The 20,023-nt window shown below is 48.7% G+C and overlaps 1 protein-coding gene across 7 annotated transcripts; it reads left to right on the top strand.

Moving 5' to 3' along the window:
• The first annotated feature begins 4,188 nt into the window (after positions 1-4,188).
• Positions 4,189-14,817, top strand: LRIF1 (ligand dependent nuclear receptor interacting factor 1). Of its 7 annotated transcripts, XM_030473481.2 has the most exons (5): positions 4,289-4,463; positions 7,059-7,134; positions 9,320-10,829; positions 12,383-12,661; positions 13,686-14,817. In XM_030473481.2, exons 3-5 carry the CDS (start codon positions 9,333-9,335, stop codon positions 14,151-14,153), a joined length of 2,244 nt encoding a protein of 747 aa, XP_030329341.1. In that variant the 5' UTR covers positions 4,289-4,463; positions 7,059-7,134; positions 9,320-9,332; the 3' UTR covers positions 14,154-14,817. The 7 variants fall into 7 exon arrangements, with proteins under 7 accessions (XP_030329339.1, XP_030329336.1, XP_030329341.1 ...); XM_030473479.1 differs by lacking the exon at positions 7,059-7,134 and having other exon boundaries at positions 4,189-4,463; XM_030473476.1 differs by lacking the exon at positions 7,059-7,134 and having other exon boundaries at positions 4,207-4,416.
• Positions 14,818-20,023: the final 5,206 nt, after the last annotated feature.

The following is a 20,023-nucleotide window of genomic DNA, read 5'->3' as shown; positions in this document are numbered from 1 at the left end:
TCCTTGTGAAGCTTCACGGGGCTGGAGGAGTCAGTCACCTTTGTTGTGGCGGGGTTTGGTGGGGTGGGAGGAGAGCAGTGCGGTTTAATCACTGGAGGGACTATGTCTGACATGAATAATGTAAAGTCTCTAGAGCAATCTGTTCTCACAGTTGGTCTCCATCTGTCCTCTTTGGAAACCTGGCTGCGGGACAACTCTAAGTGCAATCCAGTGCACCCAAACTCCTTCACCTTGAAAGCACCCGTGGGTCTAGCGCAGAAGCAGGATGGGACCTCTGGGCACCAGGAAGAAGCCAAATCCTTCTGCCAGCAGCATCTCCCAGTGCTGCTGGTGACCTGCAAGACCTGTGGGGGAAGAGCACAGTGCTGTGGCCTTCAGCTTCATTGATCCAGGAGGCTCCTTGTCCCCTCCTGCTGCATCAAGCTCCTGTACATGACATTTTAGCTCTGCAGCAAACCTAATGATTTGCAAGGATGACCAGAAGGCAAAGCAGTGACCAAACCTTTTATGAGAGGGAGAAGGTCAATGCAGTGCTGCTTGCTTCAGGGAGCACGACTGCTGCTCTGAAGCCTCCAGGCATCCATCATCTTTCTAATTGGGTTCCTTCCTGTGCTTAAAGGAATTTAGTGCATCCGTGTGTGCAGTGCAGGTGGCCACAGGAATGCAGAGCTGGTTCTTGCCTCACGTTTTAAGGCACAGGCATTGCCATCAAGCCCTAAATGGGCTGGTCTTTGGTTACCTAAGACATCTCTACCTTGGAGTGCTTTATGTCACCTGAGCTTCATTGGGAGTCCTGGCAACTGTCTAGCACAGGAGAAGACAGGACCAGCAGCGGCTGTCAAATGTCCTTTGCTGCTCAGCATCGCCTCTAACACTGTGGTGCAGGAGATGACTTTGGATGCTTAATGGACATGAATGTGCTTGAAGCCAGAGTGGAGTGGCAGGGGTTGGAGCTGGAGGAGCTTTAAGGTCCCTTCCAACACAAACCATGCCATGATTCTATGAAATCAGACGTGGAATGCAAAATTCTCGTGAACCCTCCTGAAGTCCTGTTTGAATTAAACCAAGGATTTACTTTGTCTAACACCAAGTTTACTTTCCCAAGCTGGGTGGCTGCCAGTGAATTGGGGCAGCTTTACTACTTTATCCTTGCACATTTGCTTTGCCTGGTTGGACACACTGATTTGGCAGGCGTCACCACAGAGGTGGAACCAGCCTTGGAAGGACACAGACACCTTCGGTGACTTGCCACTGCGAATTGGCAGTTTATAATCCATGCAGCATGGATTGAATGGGGAGCATGTGATCAACTCGAAGCCAGCATCATTTAGTGCTGTCACAAGTGCCACCAGCCTCCAGCTGTATTGGGGCACCAGTTATTTTAGCTACATTTGCCACCTTGGGATATCTCAGTGGCATCAAGTTTGACAAGAGCAAGTGTTCCCAATATCCACAGTGACTGGCAGAGGCTGGATGTGCCTGGCTGCTCTTCCAATGGGAGTGTCAAACCATCAAGCCAAATCATCCTCTTGAAGAGAAGCCTGGACTAGCACTCCATAGACCAACAGCTTGTCACTTCTGCTGTCATTAGACACGCAGTGAACTCAAAGTCAAATGATGCCATATGGACAGGCAGGAAAAGGAGGATTGAACTGGTTTTCCCTAAAGGCTTCATCAAAACGGATGTTTGCGTGAAGCCTGCGGCTCTGTTTTGCAATTCAGAGGAACAGGGCTTTATACCTCACTGAACAGCTTGAATTTAACAGGAGGAAAAAGGGATGGCTGTGAAAAAGCCTCAGAGAAATCTTTAGTTGGGCTGCTTCTGAATGCAAAGGGCAAAGATCTCCCTCGCTGGTGATGGTGATGCTGCTGTGGCAAGAGTGGTACCACAGGGTCAGGTCAGCTCCCACTGACCTGAGCACAGTGTCTGCAGGGCACGGGGTTACAGGGTTGGTGGACAAGGGAAGAGTGACCGATGGCATCTACCTGGACTTGTGCAAAGCATTTGACGCTGTTCTGCACCACATCCTCATCTCCAGACTGGAGAGACACGGGTTTGATGGATGGACCACTCGCTGGATAAGGAATTGCCTGGATGGTCACACTCAAAGAATTGTGGTCGACAGCTCGATGTCCATGTGGAGATCAGTGAGAAGTGGTGTCCCTCAGGGACTGTTGGGATGGGGCCGGTGCTGGTCAACACCTTTGTTGGTGACATGGACAGTGGGATCGAGCACCCTCAGCACGTTTGGGGTGCTCCGAGCTGTGTGTGTGTGTGGGTCAACACGCTGGAGGAATTCACTTCCAAAACTGACTTGTCAACTCTAACTTCGTGGGTGAATCTGTTGCCGTGAACCCCTGAACAGGACAGTGGAGCACGTGGAGGGCTCTGACGGAGTCATCGGGCTCAAGGGATCTTGACAGGCGCCTCGCACAGGTCTTGTCCGAATGCTCGTCCAGTCTCCCCTCAAACCGTTCCTGGTGGGAGTGACAAGTGGAGCTTATTCACTGGCAGAGGCAGAGCTGACACAAGCGGGCAGTAACTGAGCCTGCCTGTTGGTGAGATGGCTTGGAAGAAGCAGGTTCAAGACCAGTTAGAGGACATTAGGTCAAGGCAATTAAGGAAGATCAGAGCTAGCAGCAAGACGTAAGCACTGAGGAACAAGTGGAGTCGCTTCCAGAGCAGTAATGGGGAAGAAGAGCTCCACGCACAGCAAAGGGATTCCTGCCGAGGCGGGAGGGCGGGCAGTCGCTTGGGGGGAGGCCCCCATGGAGCATGTGAGAAGGTGGAGGGAAGGAGGCCATTAGAGCCAGTGTCCTGTGCGCGGTGCCACCCACAGCAGGATGGGTGCGTGCCGCGGAGCTGGTACCACTCTGAATGCTTTCAAGTGGCAGTGAGCCGCAGGACAAAGCCTACCTGGGTGCTGTGGGAAGCTACTTTAATGCTCTTCCTGTGGACTTGGGGGGAAAATCCACTGGAGCCCAGGCAGCTCAGACCACTGAGCTGCAGCTCAGGCCTCGGCTAACACAGCTCCTGCGGAGGCTGGAGCTGGGAGCAGCCTCCAGGGTTGTGAGAGCACCGCAGAGGGAGGCTGGGTGGCCAGAACGAGCTAAAGGGCCATGATGCAGCCGGGAGCACCTGCAGGCGGCCATGTCCCGGCCATCACCTTCTGCCTGGCAGCTCAGGAGGCGTCTGCTCACGTGTGGAAATGGGACAGACCAAACCAAAGAGGCAGGATGAGCACCCTCACCACCGGCGAGGTAACTGTTGCTTTTCTTTCTCGTAAATGCTGTTCTGGGTTGTAAGGATGAAAACCTGTGACTCGAGGGGGAGGAAGCGAGTTCGGGTGTCAGGCGCTGGCGCTGCAGCACGGCTCCTCCTGGCAGCCCCATTCCCGGTGCTGTGCTGGCTGCTCAGGGGGAGGCGTCCCCTCCACAGCACAGAACCGGTGCTACACGGAGCCAGCGGGTTGCGCTGATCGCAGGAGCTCAAACAGGAAACCCCAGTTGTCCGGAATCCTGCAAGGCACCAGGGGCTGCGCAGAAGGCAAAGGGGGGCGGGGGGGGGGGGGGGTAAGGAGCAGACATGTCCTTGGCTTCAGTGCGCACACTGCTCAGCAACACTGGCCATTTCCAGCCCCAAAATTGACCATTTCCAGCCCCCAAATTGGCCATTTCCAGCCCCAAAATTGACCATTTCCAGCCCCAAATTGGCCATTTCCTGCCCCAAAACTGACCATTTCCAGCCCCAAAACTGACCATTTCCAGCCCCAAATTGGCCATTTCCAGCCCCAAAATTGACCATTTGCAGCCCCAAACTGGCCATTTCCAGCCCCAAAACTGACCATTTCCAGCCCCAAATTGGCCATTTCCAGCCCCAAAATTGGCCATTTCCAGCCCCAAATTGACAATATCCTTCCCCAAACTGACCATTTCCAGCCCCAAATTGGCCATTTCCTTCCCCAAATTAACCATTTCCAGCCCCAAATTGATAATTTCCTGCCCCAAACTGGCCATTTCCTGCCCCAGACTGTCCCTTTTTTGCCCCACGTTGCCCGTTTCCTGTTCCAAACGCGCCATTTTCTGCCCCAAACCCGCCATTTCCTGTGTTCAAACCGGTCATTTCCAGCCCCAACCGGTCACTTCCCGCCCCGAACACGCCATTCCCCGCCCGCCCGGAAGCACTTCCGCCTCCCTCGCGGAGCCCCTCCCGCCGCTCCGCTCCCCGCCGCCCGGCGGCGCTGCCGCCCCTCCCTCCCTCCCGTTCCCGGAAGCATCCCGTGCGGGAGCGCCCTGCGATTGGCCGGCGGGGCGGCCGGAAGTGACGCGGGGAGCGCAGCCCGGTGCCGGTGCCGGTGCCATGTCCCCCCGCCCGCCGCGGATCCCCGAGGAGCGGCCGCGCCGCAGCGCGCAGTTGTGAGTAGCGGGCCCGCGCCCGGTGGGGGGCGGCCACACGCCCGCAGGTACGGACCCGCCCGCGGGGGGGGGGGGGGGGCTCACACCTCGGCGCATGCGGCGGAGCCGGGGCGGCGCCGGAGCAGCCGCGGGCGGGGTGCGAGCGCCGCGATCCCCGCCCTGACAGCGCCCGCCGGGCTCCCCGGGCTGCCCCCGCCTCCACGTGCGCCTGCCGGCTCGTGGGAGCGCCGCGGCGACGGCCCCGGGCTGTGTCCGGTGTCCCCCGCTGCAGGTGGGGAGGCTGGGGGAGTCCAGCGGGGCCGCGGTGCTGCCGGTGCCAGGGATGGAGCGCTGGTGCTGGTGTTCGATGGGATGGAGCGCTGGTGTTCCATGGGATGGAGCGCTGGTGCTGGTGTTCCATGGGATGGAGCGCTGGTGCTGGTGTGGGTTTGCCAAAGGTTTTCTGGCCGGAGGAGCTGGGGGTCGATGGGAAGAGCTGCGGTTTCTTCCCAAGCAGAGGAAGCGCTTCCCAGCAGTTAGCACATCTCGGAATATTCTGGAATATTCTGCAGTGGGTGGAAGTGTTTTCATGCAAAATGAGTGCCCAACAAAGGTTTCTTTTGCCGTTGTTTGGATTACAACAAACCCCCAAGCCGTTAGGAATGGCCTGGACCTGAATTCCAGGCAGGATTCCCTTCAGGAAGTGACAACAAAACCTGTTTTGATCCAACCTTCAGCCAACCCACGGACTACACAAAATAAAGGCACGCTACAAGCAGGTAATTTGGCCTCGTCCCCAGATTTACGCTTCCAACTTAGAATCAATGTTCTTTTCCTACTTTCTGGATTCAACTGAGCCCGTTAAAACCAGTCAAGTTGCTTGGTTGAGCTTTGTCGGGGCTTCTGGTCCCTGCTTGGTTCATCCATGTTGAGAGAAGAGGGAAGTTGTCCCTCAAGGAATGGTTGGGAGGAGAAGGCAGACTGGAAACCTGCTTGGTTCTGCCAACGGGGAGGTTTCTTCTGGCACCGTGGAAGTGGAATTGAACCTGGAATTGACGGAGAGAACCTCGAGCACCTCTTGCTGCCTTTTCTTACCAGGGACAGGAGGTGAAGTTTGAAATACTCCTCTTAGGAAGAGTCATAAGTGACGTGGGATGAGAACTTGAGACAATCAGATTGGTGGCTGCTGGTGCAAGGGAAGAAGAATTCCTGTTTTCTTCATGGGAATTCTGTTGAACTGAGGGAAACGGTGACTGTTCTCTTGATTTTGCTGCCTTCATAGAACCAAGTTCCGGTCTCTGTGCTGGCATCTCCTGCTCAATGCCGTGTCCGTGGTTGACTTGGAAGTTTTCAGTATTGCCTAAAGAAATAACGACCTTTTTTGGTCAAGCAAAACGTCCTGAAGGTGACAGTTCCCACCAGGAATGGCGCAGATTTACGTGTGGATTTGGTAAGGGGAGCTGAAACCCTGAAGTCGATGGTTTCTGTGGTGCCGTTAGGTAGGATTTCTCCCAGCCCACCACTTATTTTTCCTTCCATGAGCTGGTTTTCCTCGGGCTTTGCTCAGGGATCTGCCTTGTCTCCAGACCTTGGGCCATGCTGAAGTATCACTGCAACGGGATTATTTGGAAGTGTTAATATATGAGATTTGAGGAGATTCCTGTTTGTGGGGCAGGGAAGTGAAGGAGGATGAAGAGGAGAAGGAAAACTGCTTCAGAATTGTGGGAAAAATCCTCCAGTACGACTTGGCCTGATTGCCAGAATTCCTGTGATTGTTATTTTTAACCAGCCAGTTCTTAAACTAAATTATCTGGCACTTCTAAAAGGGGATGGAAAGATCTTTTTCACTCTGCTTCAGGGATTCTTAAAACATATTCCTCAAAGAAGCAGTAGCCTGCAGAGGGACCTAATGCAGCCTCCAGCTCTCCTCTTCACCACTCAATAACGTGTGAAAAACGCTTGATTTGGGTAATATGAAACACCAGTCCCGGTTATTTCTTTGTATCACCTGCAAGAGGCTTTACTGATGTGAGCTATAGGCGGTGGAGCATTTTCAACTGATATATGAAGTAGAAAAAGCATCTAAAAGCTTTGACAATGACACTTTGCCTTCCTCTTCCAAAGAGGAACTGCGTGTGAATACAACTTCTCAATGTCTCTGAACGTTTCCTTTCCTTCCTTCTTGCCTATCTTTTAGCTTTTTTTGTAGGAATTCTGCAATCCTGTAAGTATTTGTTTCAAGTAAAAGGATGTTGTTGCCCAGAAAACTGCAATTTGGGGGTTTCTTGCTCTTTTTGCATGAAGTGTGAAGATCCAAAGCTGCTGTTGTCTTCTTGTGATCCCGAGCAGCAGAATGACCTGGAGCTCTGACAAATGGGATTTTTTGAAGGAGGTCTCTTCCCCAGCCTACTTAAAAGATCCTGTTTGTAGCACAGGGTCAAACCCATTTTTTAAGCCCATCATAAAGGACATGAACGGTGACTCAAAGTAGAAACAAGAAGAGTGGAGTTGAGCTCCGGACGTCACCACTGAAGAAAGCATTCATGCAAATGCATCCTCTGCCTCATCTCTCTCTTCCTCTCTGTTTTTCTTGCTTCCTCTCTTCTCTGAGCTGCTCCCCTTCCTCTTGCCCAAAAGTTAGAGGTATCCTCTTGCTTTGACAGGTGGAGGAGCGTGCCTCTTTGGAGGTTTCTTGTGCCCTTTGATGCCTCCTTGCAGTGCTAGTTAGTTTGAGCAGAGGTAAGTGCCCGTTTGCTCTGTTAAAGCTGCCGCGGTTCAATGTTCTCCATGTCTGGGGAACTTGCGGAAAATTTCCTTCTTGCTTTGCCTTCAGAATATTAATTCTTACATGTAGAAGAGAAGAAAAGTTGACATTGGAGATCATGGGATTATTAAAGAAGCATTGAATCAACTAGGAAAAGACCTTTAAGGTCCTCAAGCCCAACTGATGATATATAATATATACAAATGCAAAAAGCTGTCCAGGAGCTCAGTGCTGGTCTTCCTAACTTTGCATTATCAGTAGTGCTAGGAGGTTTGAAGTGGCTCCAAAAGTGAGTCCTTTCTGCTTTATTGAAGTTCTAACATACAAATATTTGTAGTTGCTCTTTGTTTAAGCAAACGTACGTCTGTAAGATCATTCATGTTAGTCCTTCTCAACTGTCATTTCTGATTCCAAACCATCCAACTCCATTTCGCTACTAAAACCTCTGATGGCAGCTGCCACTAGAACCAGGTGGGGTATTGGCCATGTTTTCATTGTCAGTAGGTTATTTTTGAAGCAAAAGGCTGCCCACGGCTCTGATCAGTCACATTAACGTTTGCTTTTTCACACAGAGTGCGTAGAAAGGAGGCATTGTACCAAAATATGGGGTGTGGGAGTTAACTGTAAGGTTACAGCGAGGAGAGCTCTGCGTGTCTAAAGCCTTTGTGGTTTAGACTGACAATAGCATGGTTATTTGTGTTCACCACCAAGGGCAACGTGACCCCTCAGACTGCAGCAGGAACTGTCCAGCTCTGAGAGTGAAGAGCATCCTCGTGACTTCTCACTTGATGGGAAAAGGCGATGTCTTGGCTGACTTCTTGAGGAGATATGTCAGCAGGACACATGATTGGTATCTCCTGGGCACTCTGTTCCAAGCTGGGCTGGAAGTCCAAACTGTAACGCTTCACTGCCAGAAAAAATGCCAGTGTTTCAAAGCTACTAGACAGGAAACAGCACAAAACATTGGTGTCATCTGGACTGGGACTAGGAAATAATCTCATGTCCATGTTCTCAATGCATTTATTCATGTTGAAAGTCAATGGGGCAGAGTGGAGTTGGCAGCTTTGCCTTTTAATCATTCTGGATCTGATGTCAAGACCATGAAACGTACTTTCAGTTCATTTGGCCTCTTTACTAGTGAGGGAAACTCTGTTTTGATCATGCACATGTCGACACGCCATGTTGCTTCTGCAGTGCTTTGGGCATTAGCTTGTTCTTCTGAGAGCCCCAAGAGTGTCTTGCAATGGACTTGAAAAATCTTGACATTTGAAGCAGTCGCAACTAACTTTTGGTTTGACAAGGTCCTATCTGTCTGTCTGCTCTTGTGAGTTCCTATCTTCACCCACCAACAAATCTCTGTTTACTCTCCAGACTTCACTGGTTCTGTTTCCATGTCTTCCTCCTCAGTTTTGAAGCCTTTCCCTTCCTAGACTTAGACTTCTGTTCTCATAAATGCATGTATCTTGATAGCATTTTGTTGCTCTCTTTGAAAACCACCGCCTTTGTGGTCTATATTTGCCTAAAGAACGAGCAGGCAGGTGAGCTGTAGGCATATGGTCACCCTACAGCCTACTCCACAAAGTAAATATATTCTGCATCTTAATTCCCTTTTTTCATATGTGTGTCTGAAGTAATTCCTGCTTCCATCTTGCCACACAACTAATCCGCTGCCTTTTCCTGAAGCTTCTGTGAAATTCATACTTTGTAGCACTAAGTAGGGATATTAATAGGGACAGGGAGATGGGAAAGCAAAAAGTACAGCTTCTCTGTGAAATCTGGAGGGAGCTTTTTTCTTTCTCAGAACAAAAGGCCCTGTAAGTAGAGGAGGAGGGTAACGTAAGGGGTTTCTTTAGGTCTTTTAACTTGTTATCCGAAAAGGATGCCATTTCTTGCTACTCTGTGATGTAAAGGTTGCACACTGTTTTTCAGATAGCCTCTGGTATTCTGAAATGCTGACCCCAGATGTACACTGAGTAGCTCAGTCTGATTTGCCAGTGAAGTTCCTGAAGATGAGGAGTTTTCAGTAGTTAATCAGCTTCTGAGGCGTAGCAGCACTGGGTATACAATGCACTGAAGCACGTGAATGAAGGTGTCTGTGCTGTGTTCACTTATGCTATCTCTCTTTTCTTGTCTCTTGTCTCTTGTCTTTGTTTTGTTAAGCATTGCAGGCTGTATGTACCGAGTCGTTCAGACGACGGGACCAGATGGAAAAAACCTTCTGAAATTACTTCCAATTTCTAAAGCTTCTGGAAGCTTTGTGCCAATAGTTCAGTCTTCAGCCATGGCAAATAATTCTAGAGCAAGTATTTCTAGTCCAGTGCATCTTACTTTTAAGACACAGCTTGCCAATACCACTGCACCTTCATCTGTTAAGATACCTGTTTTTCAGTCTCCTAACCCTGGAAAGATTATTCTTGCAAGGACATTAGACAAGCAGGAAAGTCTTAAGGCAGGTTCTGAAAAAGAAAGCGTAACTCCAAATTCAGGTGCTAACATCCAGAGCAGTTGTGTTTCAGCCGACAGATTGTCTTTACAGAACATTGCTGTCACCAGTTCATCTAACCAGAGTAACACAGCGTACATGGTGGTGAACACAAAAACTCTTCCAGTCGCTGTGAAGTCTTCAGTCCTGCCCTCTGGCCACCACCTCCAGATACCAGCTGATGCAGAAGTGAAATCTGTCCCAGCTTCTTTTTTACCACCTGCAATCCAGCAAAAAATACTTGCAGCTACAGCAACAAACATGGCTGGGGGAGCTGACAGCACAAAAATGCCAACTGTTATTTACGTGTCACCGGTGAACACGGTGAAAACGGTCCTTCCCAAGCGCTTACGAACCATTTGCCCAAAACCTGCCACAGAAGTTTCACAAACATTGATAATGACAACTACACAAAATAGTCCTTCTCCTGGGACAGTACCATCTGATGGGCAGCAGTGCCAGCAAACTCCAATGAAATGGATTGTGCAAGAAGGTCCACAGTCATCGGCGCCTTGCCTTATTCCTGTGAAGTCATCCAATAACGTGGCTTCCAAGATCTTGAAGACTTTATCAGACATGAAGAATGCAGAAATGAGCTCTGCAAATATCTTATCACTCTGTTCTAGTGGTCCTGGTGGAAGCCAAACAAAATTCCCACCTAGTAAAGATAATGCTCTGGTCATGTACAACGGGAAGGTCTATCTGTTGACCAGAAGAGGCTCTGATGTTCTGCCAGGCCAAGCTGACAACCAGGCATCTTCCTCTGCTGATGCTTCAGTTAAAAAGGAGACATCCACACTAATTGATTCTACTGCAGCCACCAAAATAACCAGTGAAGTAGTGAATCTGGTGTTGTCCAAAACCAGTGGAATGATGCTGTCTCAGAAAGATCCAAACCCATCTCCAGACTCCAGGAAGTCTTCGCCAACTGGCTTAAGAAATGATGTAAAATCTGCACCTGCAGCTCTGGTGACACCAAGTGCCGCCGAGCAGAATTCCACGGGAATCCACAGGAAGAGTTTGCCCTTCGACACGAGCATTTCAAGTGGAGTGACCCCTGTTACAGCAGATGGGGCACATGAAGACGTGTGCCACAATGGCAAAGAAAAGATCCATTCCCCCAAAGCAGCAAGGGCTGGTTTACCTCAGCTTAAGCAAGAGGGTGCTGTCAGTGAAGACTGTCAAAAGGTAACTGTCTCCAATAAACGTGCCCATCTCACTCTCTGCTAAATTGTTGTGTGGTACTGGTTCTATTTGAATGAAATGGCTGTTAAAAAGTTTGCAGTTTTTTGTAACCAGGTATCCTGTCACTGGATATGCTCATCTAAAGTGTGGTTCTGGTCAAGAAATGGTCTTTTTGTTTTTCTTTCAATAAGATTGTACTGCGCCAGTGAGAAAATGCATAAAGCAAAGAAAGGAGCAGGGAGAAGATGCCTTTTTATTTCCTCACAAGAGAAATTGTTAGAAACAACTGAGACTCTAGGAGAGTTGTTGGTTGGTTGCGCTCTGGGAGCGATCTGCTCTCATATCTGCAGTGCTTTGATACCTGCTTTACGTGGTTGGTACCACATTCACAAAGCACAGCCGTTGGCTGGTTGGTGGAGGTGTGATGTGAGGTAGAGAAGTTTGCAGCTACACAAGTGGAAACCAAGGTGCCGAGCAGGGTTTGGCACCCAGAGACAAGCTCTGGTGTAGCCCTAAGTCAGCTCCAGCCTCCAGTAGCTCAGCCAAAGGCAGGAGCTGTGTTGCCTTCCTTTCATGCCATGATGGGGAGGGATCCGTCTTCTTTGACTCATGGTTTCATGTCAGGCAGAAGAAACTCTTGTGATCCTTAATGGCTTTCCACCTTCAGGCTGGACCTACATATTCTTTTAAAGCCATAACATCAAAAAAGTCCTTAGCCTCAAATGCCCCAGGCTCTACCCACGAAGGGTTGGAGGTCAAAGTTTCAGTTGCTCAAGAGGCCAGAATGAATTTGCCTTCAGATGAAAAGAATCATTCTGAAGCTTGTGTTGACCAGGCAGAAGAGAAATGCCAGCGAGGCATATTTGTGCAAAATGCAGGGTTTAATCATTGGGACAGATTGCAGGGACTCTTTTGTGATCCTTCCTCACCTGAAAATGGTTAAATAGACTTTTTTTCTTTTCCTTTAGTGCTGTGTGGTGCCAAGTGTTGCTTTAACCTCTGAAAAACATCGAATGTTTGCTGCTTTTAGTCTGTGAATTTGCAAGCCCATGGATTGCCCAACATACTGATGTGAGGTTGACCTTGAAGTGCAGACACAGCTCAGGTTACAATGAGGTTAGATATGAGACATGGCTAATGGTGCTTGGTTAGTGTTGTCAACCACAACACAAGTATGAAATGCACTCAGCAGCCTAAATGTGACCCTGTAAAAACACTGTCTGATCTTCCACCATCTTCCTTTGTTACTTAGAAGTTTTAGAACAGGGGATTTCCTTGTTGCTTCTTTTACTTCTGTGTTTACTGGTTGGACTCTGCATTTTCTGGATGTTCCACAATGTACTTGGGGTTTTAAATAACTAACAAGAGCGTTAGACCTATGTACATAATGTATATAATTCCTAAAAGTTGGATTAACCTGTGTTAAGTGTAACTCTTGGAGAATGGCAGACAAAGCAAATGTTCACCTGTCTTTCTAGTAACTAATTTTTAGCTTATGTGTGTGTGGGGAGAGAGATTGAGAGATTGATGGGTCTCTCACTGTTTCTGTATTTCAGATCCAATGTGGAAAGATGGATTCACCAGGAAAGCTTATTCAAATCAAACAGCAAGAAAAGCCACATTGGAAACAATACTTGGAATTAAGGAAAAAGTTTGGACTCTCTAAGGAGGAGAGAGTGTACCTTAAGAGAATACCATTAAGGACCTCCTGTGAGGAACTAGAAGAAAGGGTTTGCTCCAGTAACAGCTTGAAAAGGAGAAGTGATTCTGGGAGTTCATCATCGTTAGATGTGGAAACAACGAATCAACATCAGGAATGTGTTAATGAGGAAAAGGTATCTTGAAATCTAAAATGTGTACAGCAACACCTTCAGAAAGCTCCATGTGTGTAGTCAGTACAGAGCCGCGTGTTGATCTGGACCCTCCTGCTTCTGGATTCGTCAGGGCAAGTCAGTAATTCTGGTCCCTGTCAGAATCGTTCCTAGAGCTGGTTTGTGTGCCACCAAGGAGTTGGGGGATTTGAGTATGACTTGAGTAGTCTGAGAATCTTTATCCTCTTTTCTGGTTTCATGGGAGGAAATTTGAAGAATAAAAGCTCTGAAGAAGACTGGACCCTCTCGTGGTGGCAGGGGTAGTCTTTGTTGGAATAGAAACCGTGCCTCTTTATCCTGATTTACATGTAGCCTTCTGCAAACCATTATGTTTATCCAGTGGATATAAGCAGGATAATAGAAGAGTAATTTCTTGTGAGGCTTTACTGTCGAGTTTGAGATCAGTCAAGTGCCCTTGTTCTAAGGCGCTTCAGTCACTCACACGACAAGGTGTGGTTGACTTCCAAAGAAGGGTGTCCACATAGTCGTGTGTGGTTTTGTTGTACCTGTCTAATCTTCAGAGTTACAAATGTCTTTATAAACTTGGTCCTTTGTTATTGGCCAAGAACTTGTTTGGGTGCTTCTGGAAAGATTCCCTCAATGAAGGACTTCCATCTGAATGCAGTGAAATGATTTTATCTGCCCAAAGTAGCTCTGTTCAGCCACAGTGTTCTAAAAGTTTTTGGCTCACACTGCAGTTAAAGAATATAAACAGCAGCAGGAGATGAGAGAGATGCACAGGAAAGGCAGAAGTGCACTAAGGAAGGAATTCAGTGTTCTGGAATTGTTAACTGGGAATCTTTGTTACAAAGATACTGAACCCAGAAGTATGTTTGCTCAAATTGCTAAAGAACCATCTTCCATATGGTAATTCTGAGAAGCTTGCAACAAATAACTGTGATTTGTGCTTACTGAACTGTGATGTTACAATGTGGAATGATGCTCAGTTTAACAGAAGAGTATCTTGTGTGTTTTCTTGGCTCTACAGATAACTGTGGATCCGGAAGAGGATCTGACTAAGAAAAGAAAGATAAAGTCCTCAGCGGCGTCAGACAGCGGAAAGAGAAGGAAAACTTCAGTCAAATCAACCACAAGTCCAAGTTCAGAAGACACGAGTTCAAGTTCCAGTGTACATAACACAAGTCCTTCACCGCCACCGGTCTTACCACAGCAAAATATCTCCACAGACTTCGCTCTGTCATCTCTGGGGAGGGACTCTGAGCAAGACCCGGACTCTCAATATAGTGACGTTACATACCCCAGCATCCCAGTTTTAGTGTCTTCTGAAGATGATCCTTCAGTTCTTGAAGGCTCTTTCAGAAATGATGCTTTCCCTTTGACTCCCCCAGACTTGGATGAAACAATCCGGGATGAAAAAATCAAACGACTTAAACAGCTCTTAAGGGAACGGGAAGCGGCGCTGGAGGAGATGCGCAGGAAGATGCAGCAGAGCTGAGCTGCACTGGTCAGCTGGACCGTGCTCATCTTCACTGCAGTGACTTTAAGAAGAAATTCCATGTTTAAACAAGGAATATTTCTGGTAGATGGAAGATCTGAACAAAATACACAGGATGTGTATTGAGAAAAGTACAGGTTTCTGAAATGCCAGAAATAAAAGACTTGGACCATCAAATTCTGCTTCTGGAACATCACATGTGTCAAAGAACGCAGAAGATGGGCATTTTTACTAGTGCATTCTCTGTATTTTGAATGGAGGGGTTTCTGTATTAGTCCTAGCGAATAAACTTTCCCACTTTGGAATTCCATGGCCTGTCTCTTAGAAACCCAATGTAAATGGCAAACCCCAGCTGTAGAGAATTCTCTTGTTTTCCTATTGTGCATGACAGCTTTTATAAATACCTGAGACCTGCCAATGGTCGATGGTCAATGGTCAGTGTTGAATAAATGCTATTTAAGTGAGTTGGGAATTACAGGCAGATAATACAGCTGTTCGTACAAACTCTCTTCCAGATGTGAAGGTGGCAGCAGTAGAACCCCCTGCTGACAGTTGCTAGGTACGTGTTTCTTACTCTTCCTATTGTAAGCCTTTATAAGGCCTTTGCCAGTCATGCAATGCTGAGGTTTGGCTGTGGGGGGGTTTTTTGGAGGGGAGGAGGTAGGTGTACTTTTTTAAAACAGAATTATGTTGAATAAGAACTTGTTGAAGCAAAAAAGGTGTATTTCTATATCCAGGGTGGTGTCTTTATCTTTTGCATTCATTTGTTCAGTTGTTATTTAAACATGTCTCTTGCTACCTTCATTTGCTGCTCCTTTGGTTTCGATTGTAGGGGAGGATGTGCACGCAGAGTGTCTTTGCTGTCATGGTTTTTATAGACCTTTGTGGTGTGTTTTCCCAGCATACTCTGTCACCTGTTGGATGGATGCCTTTCACTGCCCTCTCTCGTCCATGCAATTGAGTCTTGCAAGGCCCTTCTGCAGTTCTCTTTGCTGTAACAGCCATGAATAGCTGCTTTGCCGACAGAATTTGTCATTGTGTTTTTTCCTGTCCATTCATGGTTACATTCAACAGCTCTGCCCCCTGCAGAACTCCACTGCTGGTTTCTGTTCACAGGACACCGTGTGCTGCTGCTGTTTTCTGTATTTTAAACACATCTGCAAGGGTTCTGTTATCACACAGATGCCTGGTGCATGTGTAGGGTTTTGGTGAAGGATGTTGCTTTGGAGATACATCTTTGGAGACCCAAGTAGACTCTGTCCTCTGTGTTCCTTACTGATATGCATCTCAGTGGGAAAAACTCACATGGATTAGAGAGGCAGGAAGGGAAGAAAAAGGTGGTCCCTGCTCTGAAGAGCATGAGATAGGCCAAGTGTAGGAGGAGATGACACACCGAACACATGGTGGTGGGTGAAGAGGGAAGGTGTATGATGGAACTAAACTCTTTAATGATTGAGATTACTGTGTAAGAGGCAAGTGCCTGTGACAGAGGAAGCAAGGGTGATATCGTGGGCATCCACGGGTTTACTGTGCGTGGAGGGAGTGTTTTGGGGAAGAAATGCCATAGTTCAGCATAGGAAAAGGGGCACCTAATGAAGGGCTGATGCATAGTGGAGCGAATGATGAGCACGAAGGGCCTCATGACCTGCAGTGTTGTGCAGCCCCAGTATCCCAGAGCTAGGAGCACATGCAAGACAGCCGAGTGCTGGGGGAAGGGACTTGGTTGGACCAGTGACCTGCATCCTGGAGCCTCACAGCCGAGTTGTTTCTGGAGGAGGTGTGCACAGGTGATGTGTGTCCCTCGCTGGTAGATGTGCAAAGCAAAGAGGCCGATTTATGGGAGATAATTTCTTTTGAGCAGCCAGGGAGGAAGATGTCTGCTTGCAGCCTGGTCCCTGCTTGTTCTGGAAGGTGGAAGCAGTATGAGTTTGGCCAAATCTGCATGTCAGGTAGAAGCAGTAGTAAGGAGGGAATCATTTTGTGTGGAAAGTGGGAATATTCCCTGCACGTATGTGGGTGTGATGGGTTGACCCTGGCCAACTATCAGGTTGCACCTCCCCAGCTGCAGGATGGGGAGAAAAGAGAAGACAGACAAACTTGGGCATGGAGATAAAGACAGTTGAACAGGTTCAAAGCTGTGTGTGGGGAAAGCAAAATAAGGGATTTAATGAGCGGGTCCTGGCAGCAGGCAGAGGTTTCACCATTTCCTGGGTCTCTTGTGCATAACATTTACTTGGGAAGACAAGTACTGTAACCATAAATGTCCCTGCATCCTCCTCCATTCGCGAAGCTTTGATTTGCTGAGTATGACGATGTATGGAACGTCCATTTCCAGCTTGTCCATCCCCAGCCTGCTTGCTGGAGGGATGCAGAGTGAGAACAAAAGTGAAGGTCTTGATGCCATGCAAGTGCTGTTCAGCAATAGCCAAAACACCAAAACGTGGTGTGTTCTCAACAGTTGCCTTCACAAATCCAAAGCACCCCACGGGCTGCTCTGAAGAACATTAACTCCATCCCAGCCGGATCCGACACGATGGGTGGCAATCAGAAGGAGGTAGAAGCGGCCTTATGTCTTGGGTCTGGTGCTGCAGTCACCTGTTGTGATGCTCTTCCAACCGCCATCACTCACCTCTCCTGTCTTCTGGCAAAGTCTTTCCTCTATTTTCCAATGATCTCCAAAGAAATCAATGAATCCGAGTTCACTTAAACTCTCCTTTCGCTGGAAAGGTTCCAGGTTTGACACTCCACGACACACCAGCACCTCTCTTCCAGAACCTCTTTTATCCTCACAAAGTGGTCCATTAGCCTGAGTTTTCTCTAGAGACAAGGGTCAGATACTGAAAATTCAGAGGAGGATCCTCACTGCAAGAAGAAAAGTGCACTGAAGAAATGTGGCCAGTGGGATTTGGTGGAAGGAAGTGAATGGGCTGGTTCCTAGTGATGGGAAACACTTGATGTAATTCAGCAAGACGAAGCCAAGCCATCTATGAAGAGAAGGAGATGTCTGTCTTGGAACAACATCAATGCAGAGTTGAAAGCATCACTGAGATCCAAGAGAAGCCCCTTGGTGGCCTGACGTGGGAAGGTTGCACCAACAGCAGGAGCGAAGGGACTTCACCACCAGCCAAGGCTGTTGCAGGTTGTTGGAACTGCTCCTCATCCAGACACATCATCTGTAGCACAGATTCTGCTTTCCTGCACTGCTCATCCTATGATCCATTGGCAGTTTGTGACAGGGAAGCTGGAGTCCTGGGAATGCTGCCTGCAGCCTCGGGAGTGAAAGTCGTTGGCAGCCGGCCCTGTGTGCAGCTTAGCTGGTGGAAGGCATTGCAGATACTCGCCATATGGAATCCATAGATTTAGGCTGTGAATTCAAACTTACTTCCAAGTAAATATTCAGGAAGAATCAGTGGGAGACCATTTAGGGGTTTCTGGATTGGAAGAGCAGAGGTGCCAGTGAGTGCTGGACAGAACAGGTCGGGAAGCAAAGATGATACCACCATCAGCCCAACCTGGTGACTTGGAGTATCTGGCCAGAGCTATCCGTGTGTTACCTTCCAGCTAAAGGACAACCCACCCCAGCACAGGCACGTCCGTATGAGGACCCAAATCTTCACAGAGGGCTGTCCCAGCCTTTTATAGAACCACAGAATCATTTAGGTTGGAAAAGACCCTTAAGATCAAGTCCAACCATGAAGCCACCCCTAAACCGTGTCCCCAAGCACCACATCTACACGGTTTTTAAATGCCTCCAAGAATGACGACCCAGCCATACGTAGCGAAGAGGCCACCCTCTTCCATCAGGTCCAGGCTGTCCCTGGCAAGCCGCAGGCAGCTGCTGTGAGTGGAGCTGTGCACAAATACCAGAAGTATCTGCAGCTACTTGCCAGGGGGATGTGCAGGTTCAGCTTTCAGACTGGTTTGGAGCGCGTTGAACTGACTCTGACTTTCCTCCAGTGGTGGGATTTGGGTGGACAGATTGTGACCCATTTCGCATGGCGCGGTTGGCAGCGGGAGCATCTGCCGAGGCTGAATTTGGCAGAGCCCTACGTGTCCTCTGTGGATCTGGGATCTAGCGCAGAGCAGCTACAGCGCAGCCTGAAGAAGGCTTCTGGCAAATGGAAAGGGAGGTGGCGCTGCTTTCAAAAGCACGACATGAAAGCCTAAGTCAGTGCTGGGTTAGTCTGAAGATCCATCCAGCCCATCATTGTCTCCCCACAGAGACCAAGATGGGGAAGGAAATCAGAATGGAGACTAATAGTGGCTGCCTAGAAGAGTACAAAGATACAATGATCACAGAAATGACCACCTCTGCTCTGGAGCCAGGCTGAGAGAGCTGGGCTGGGTCAGCCTGGAGAAGAGAAAGCTCCTGAAGGGGAGACCTTAGAGCAGCTCCAGTGCCTAAAGGGGCTCCAGGAAACCTGGAGAGGGGCTTTGGACAAGGGCCTGTAAGGATGAGATGAGGAGAAACAGCTTCCAACTGGAAGAGGGAAGAGTTTGATGAGATATTAGGAAGAAGATCTTCATTATGAGGGTGGTGGGACACTGGCACAGGGTGCCCAGAGAAGCTGTGGCTGCCCCATCCCTGGCAGTGTTCAAGGCCAGGTTGGACACAGGGGCTTGGAGCAACCTGCTCTAGTGGAAGGTGTCCCTGCCCGGGGCAGGGGCTGGAACTGGAGGAGCTTTAAGGTCCCTCCAACACAAACCAGGCTGGGATTTCTAAATGTGAAATGTTGAAGAGTACCAGCTCCAAGAGGAGTATCTGGGGCTTCTGCCTTCCATTGAGGAACACCCCAGGACATGTGTTTGTAGGTGCTGCTGATCTCCAGCTCAGGACACTAATGACAGAATAAACAAAGACAACAGATCAAAATGAAAGCTCAGGCCTTTAAGAGGTGAGGGTGGGAAGATGGAGCTGGAGTCACAAGGCACCCACATAAGAAGAGAAAGGATAGTAAGTAAATCCAGATGGTCCACACAAATGAGGAAGGATGGACAAAGAGATCAATCTGTCAGCTCCTAAAGGGCATGGAAAGGTACTGTCAAAGCCCTTATGCAGTGGCCAAAATCAGAACCAGCCGGGAGGTGTGAGGAGGATTTGGAAGCTGGTGTCATCCTCCAGGTCACAGCACACAACAACGGACACCAGCTGGATACCAGCATCTTGGCACCTTCCAGCCAGGCCATGCGGCCACCTCCCTTGGTACCTGCCTGTCCTTGTGAGGGAGGGGTTTCATCTCCAGGATCTCCACTAGATCTCCCACTGCAACTTACTGCATTGTTGCTGCAATGTCTCAACCTCTTCCTACATGGTCCAGCGTGGCTGTTCCATCATTCTGGTTCTACCATGGTTTCTACCTGGTTTTGTTGGTGTGGACAAGGAAGTGCAGCTCTTGTGGCTCCACGTGATGGGAATGCTTCAAAACAGTGGTAGTGTATTTGCCACTCTCCTTCCTCTGGTACCACAGCAGTTCTCAGTGAGAACTTACTTCAGCTCTTACATCTTACATCTGTTTGAATGGGAGAGTATCATCCTGTTCATTCATAAACCCGTTACTCTGCCTCACTTTGCTCTGAAACGTCTTACCAACGTCTCCATTCACAGGGATCTGTCAGCTCCCTGTGACGGCAGGATGGGAGCTTTATGGGCTCTTCTGTGCTGGTCGTGGGTGTCCACATCTGAATGCTTTTCTGAGACACTTTTCTTTGAGGACTCTTTCTCCACCTTGATCCCAAAAACCTCCTGGCAGAATTCCTCCTGGTTTGTTGTCCCTTAAGTCACCTGCTCGCTTGGATGCAAGCTGAGGTTATCCAAGGCTTCTTTCCTCCATCCCCTGCAAGTCTTGCTGTGCCAGGTTTCACATGTTTGC

This window comes from Strigops habroptila, chromosome 18, assembly GCF_004027225.2.
Source record: "Strigops habroptila isolate Jane chromosome 18, bStrHab1.2.pri, whole genome shotgun sequence".
NCBI lineage: Eukaryota > Metazoa > Chordata > Aves > Psittaciformes > Psittacidae > Strigops > Strigops habroptila.
The sequence above is the reverse complement of the archived record's forward strand: the minus strand, read 5'-3'. Positions and strand labels throughout refer to the sequence as shown.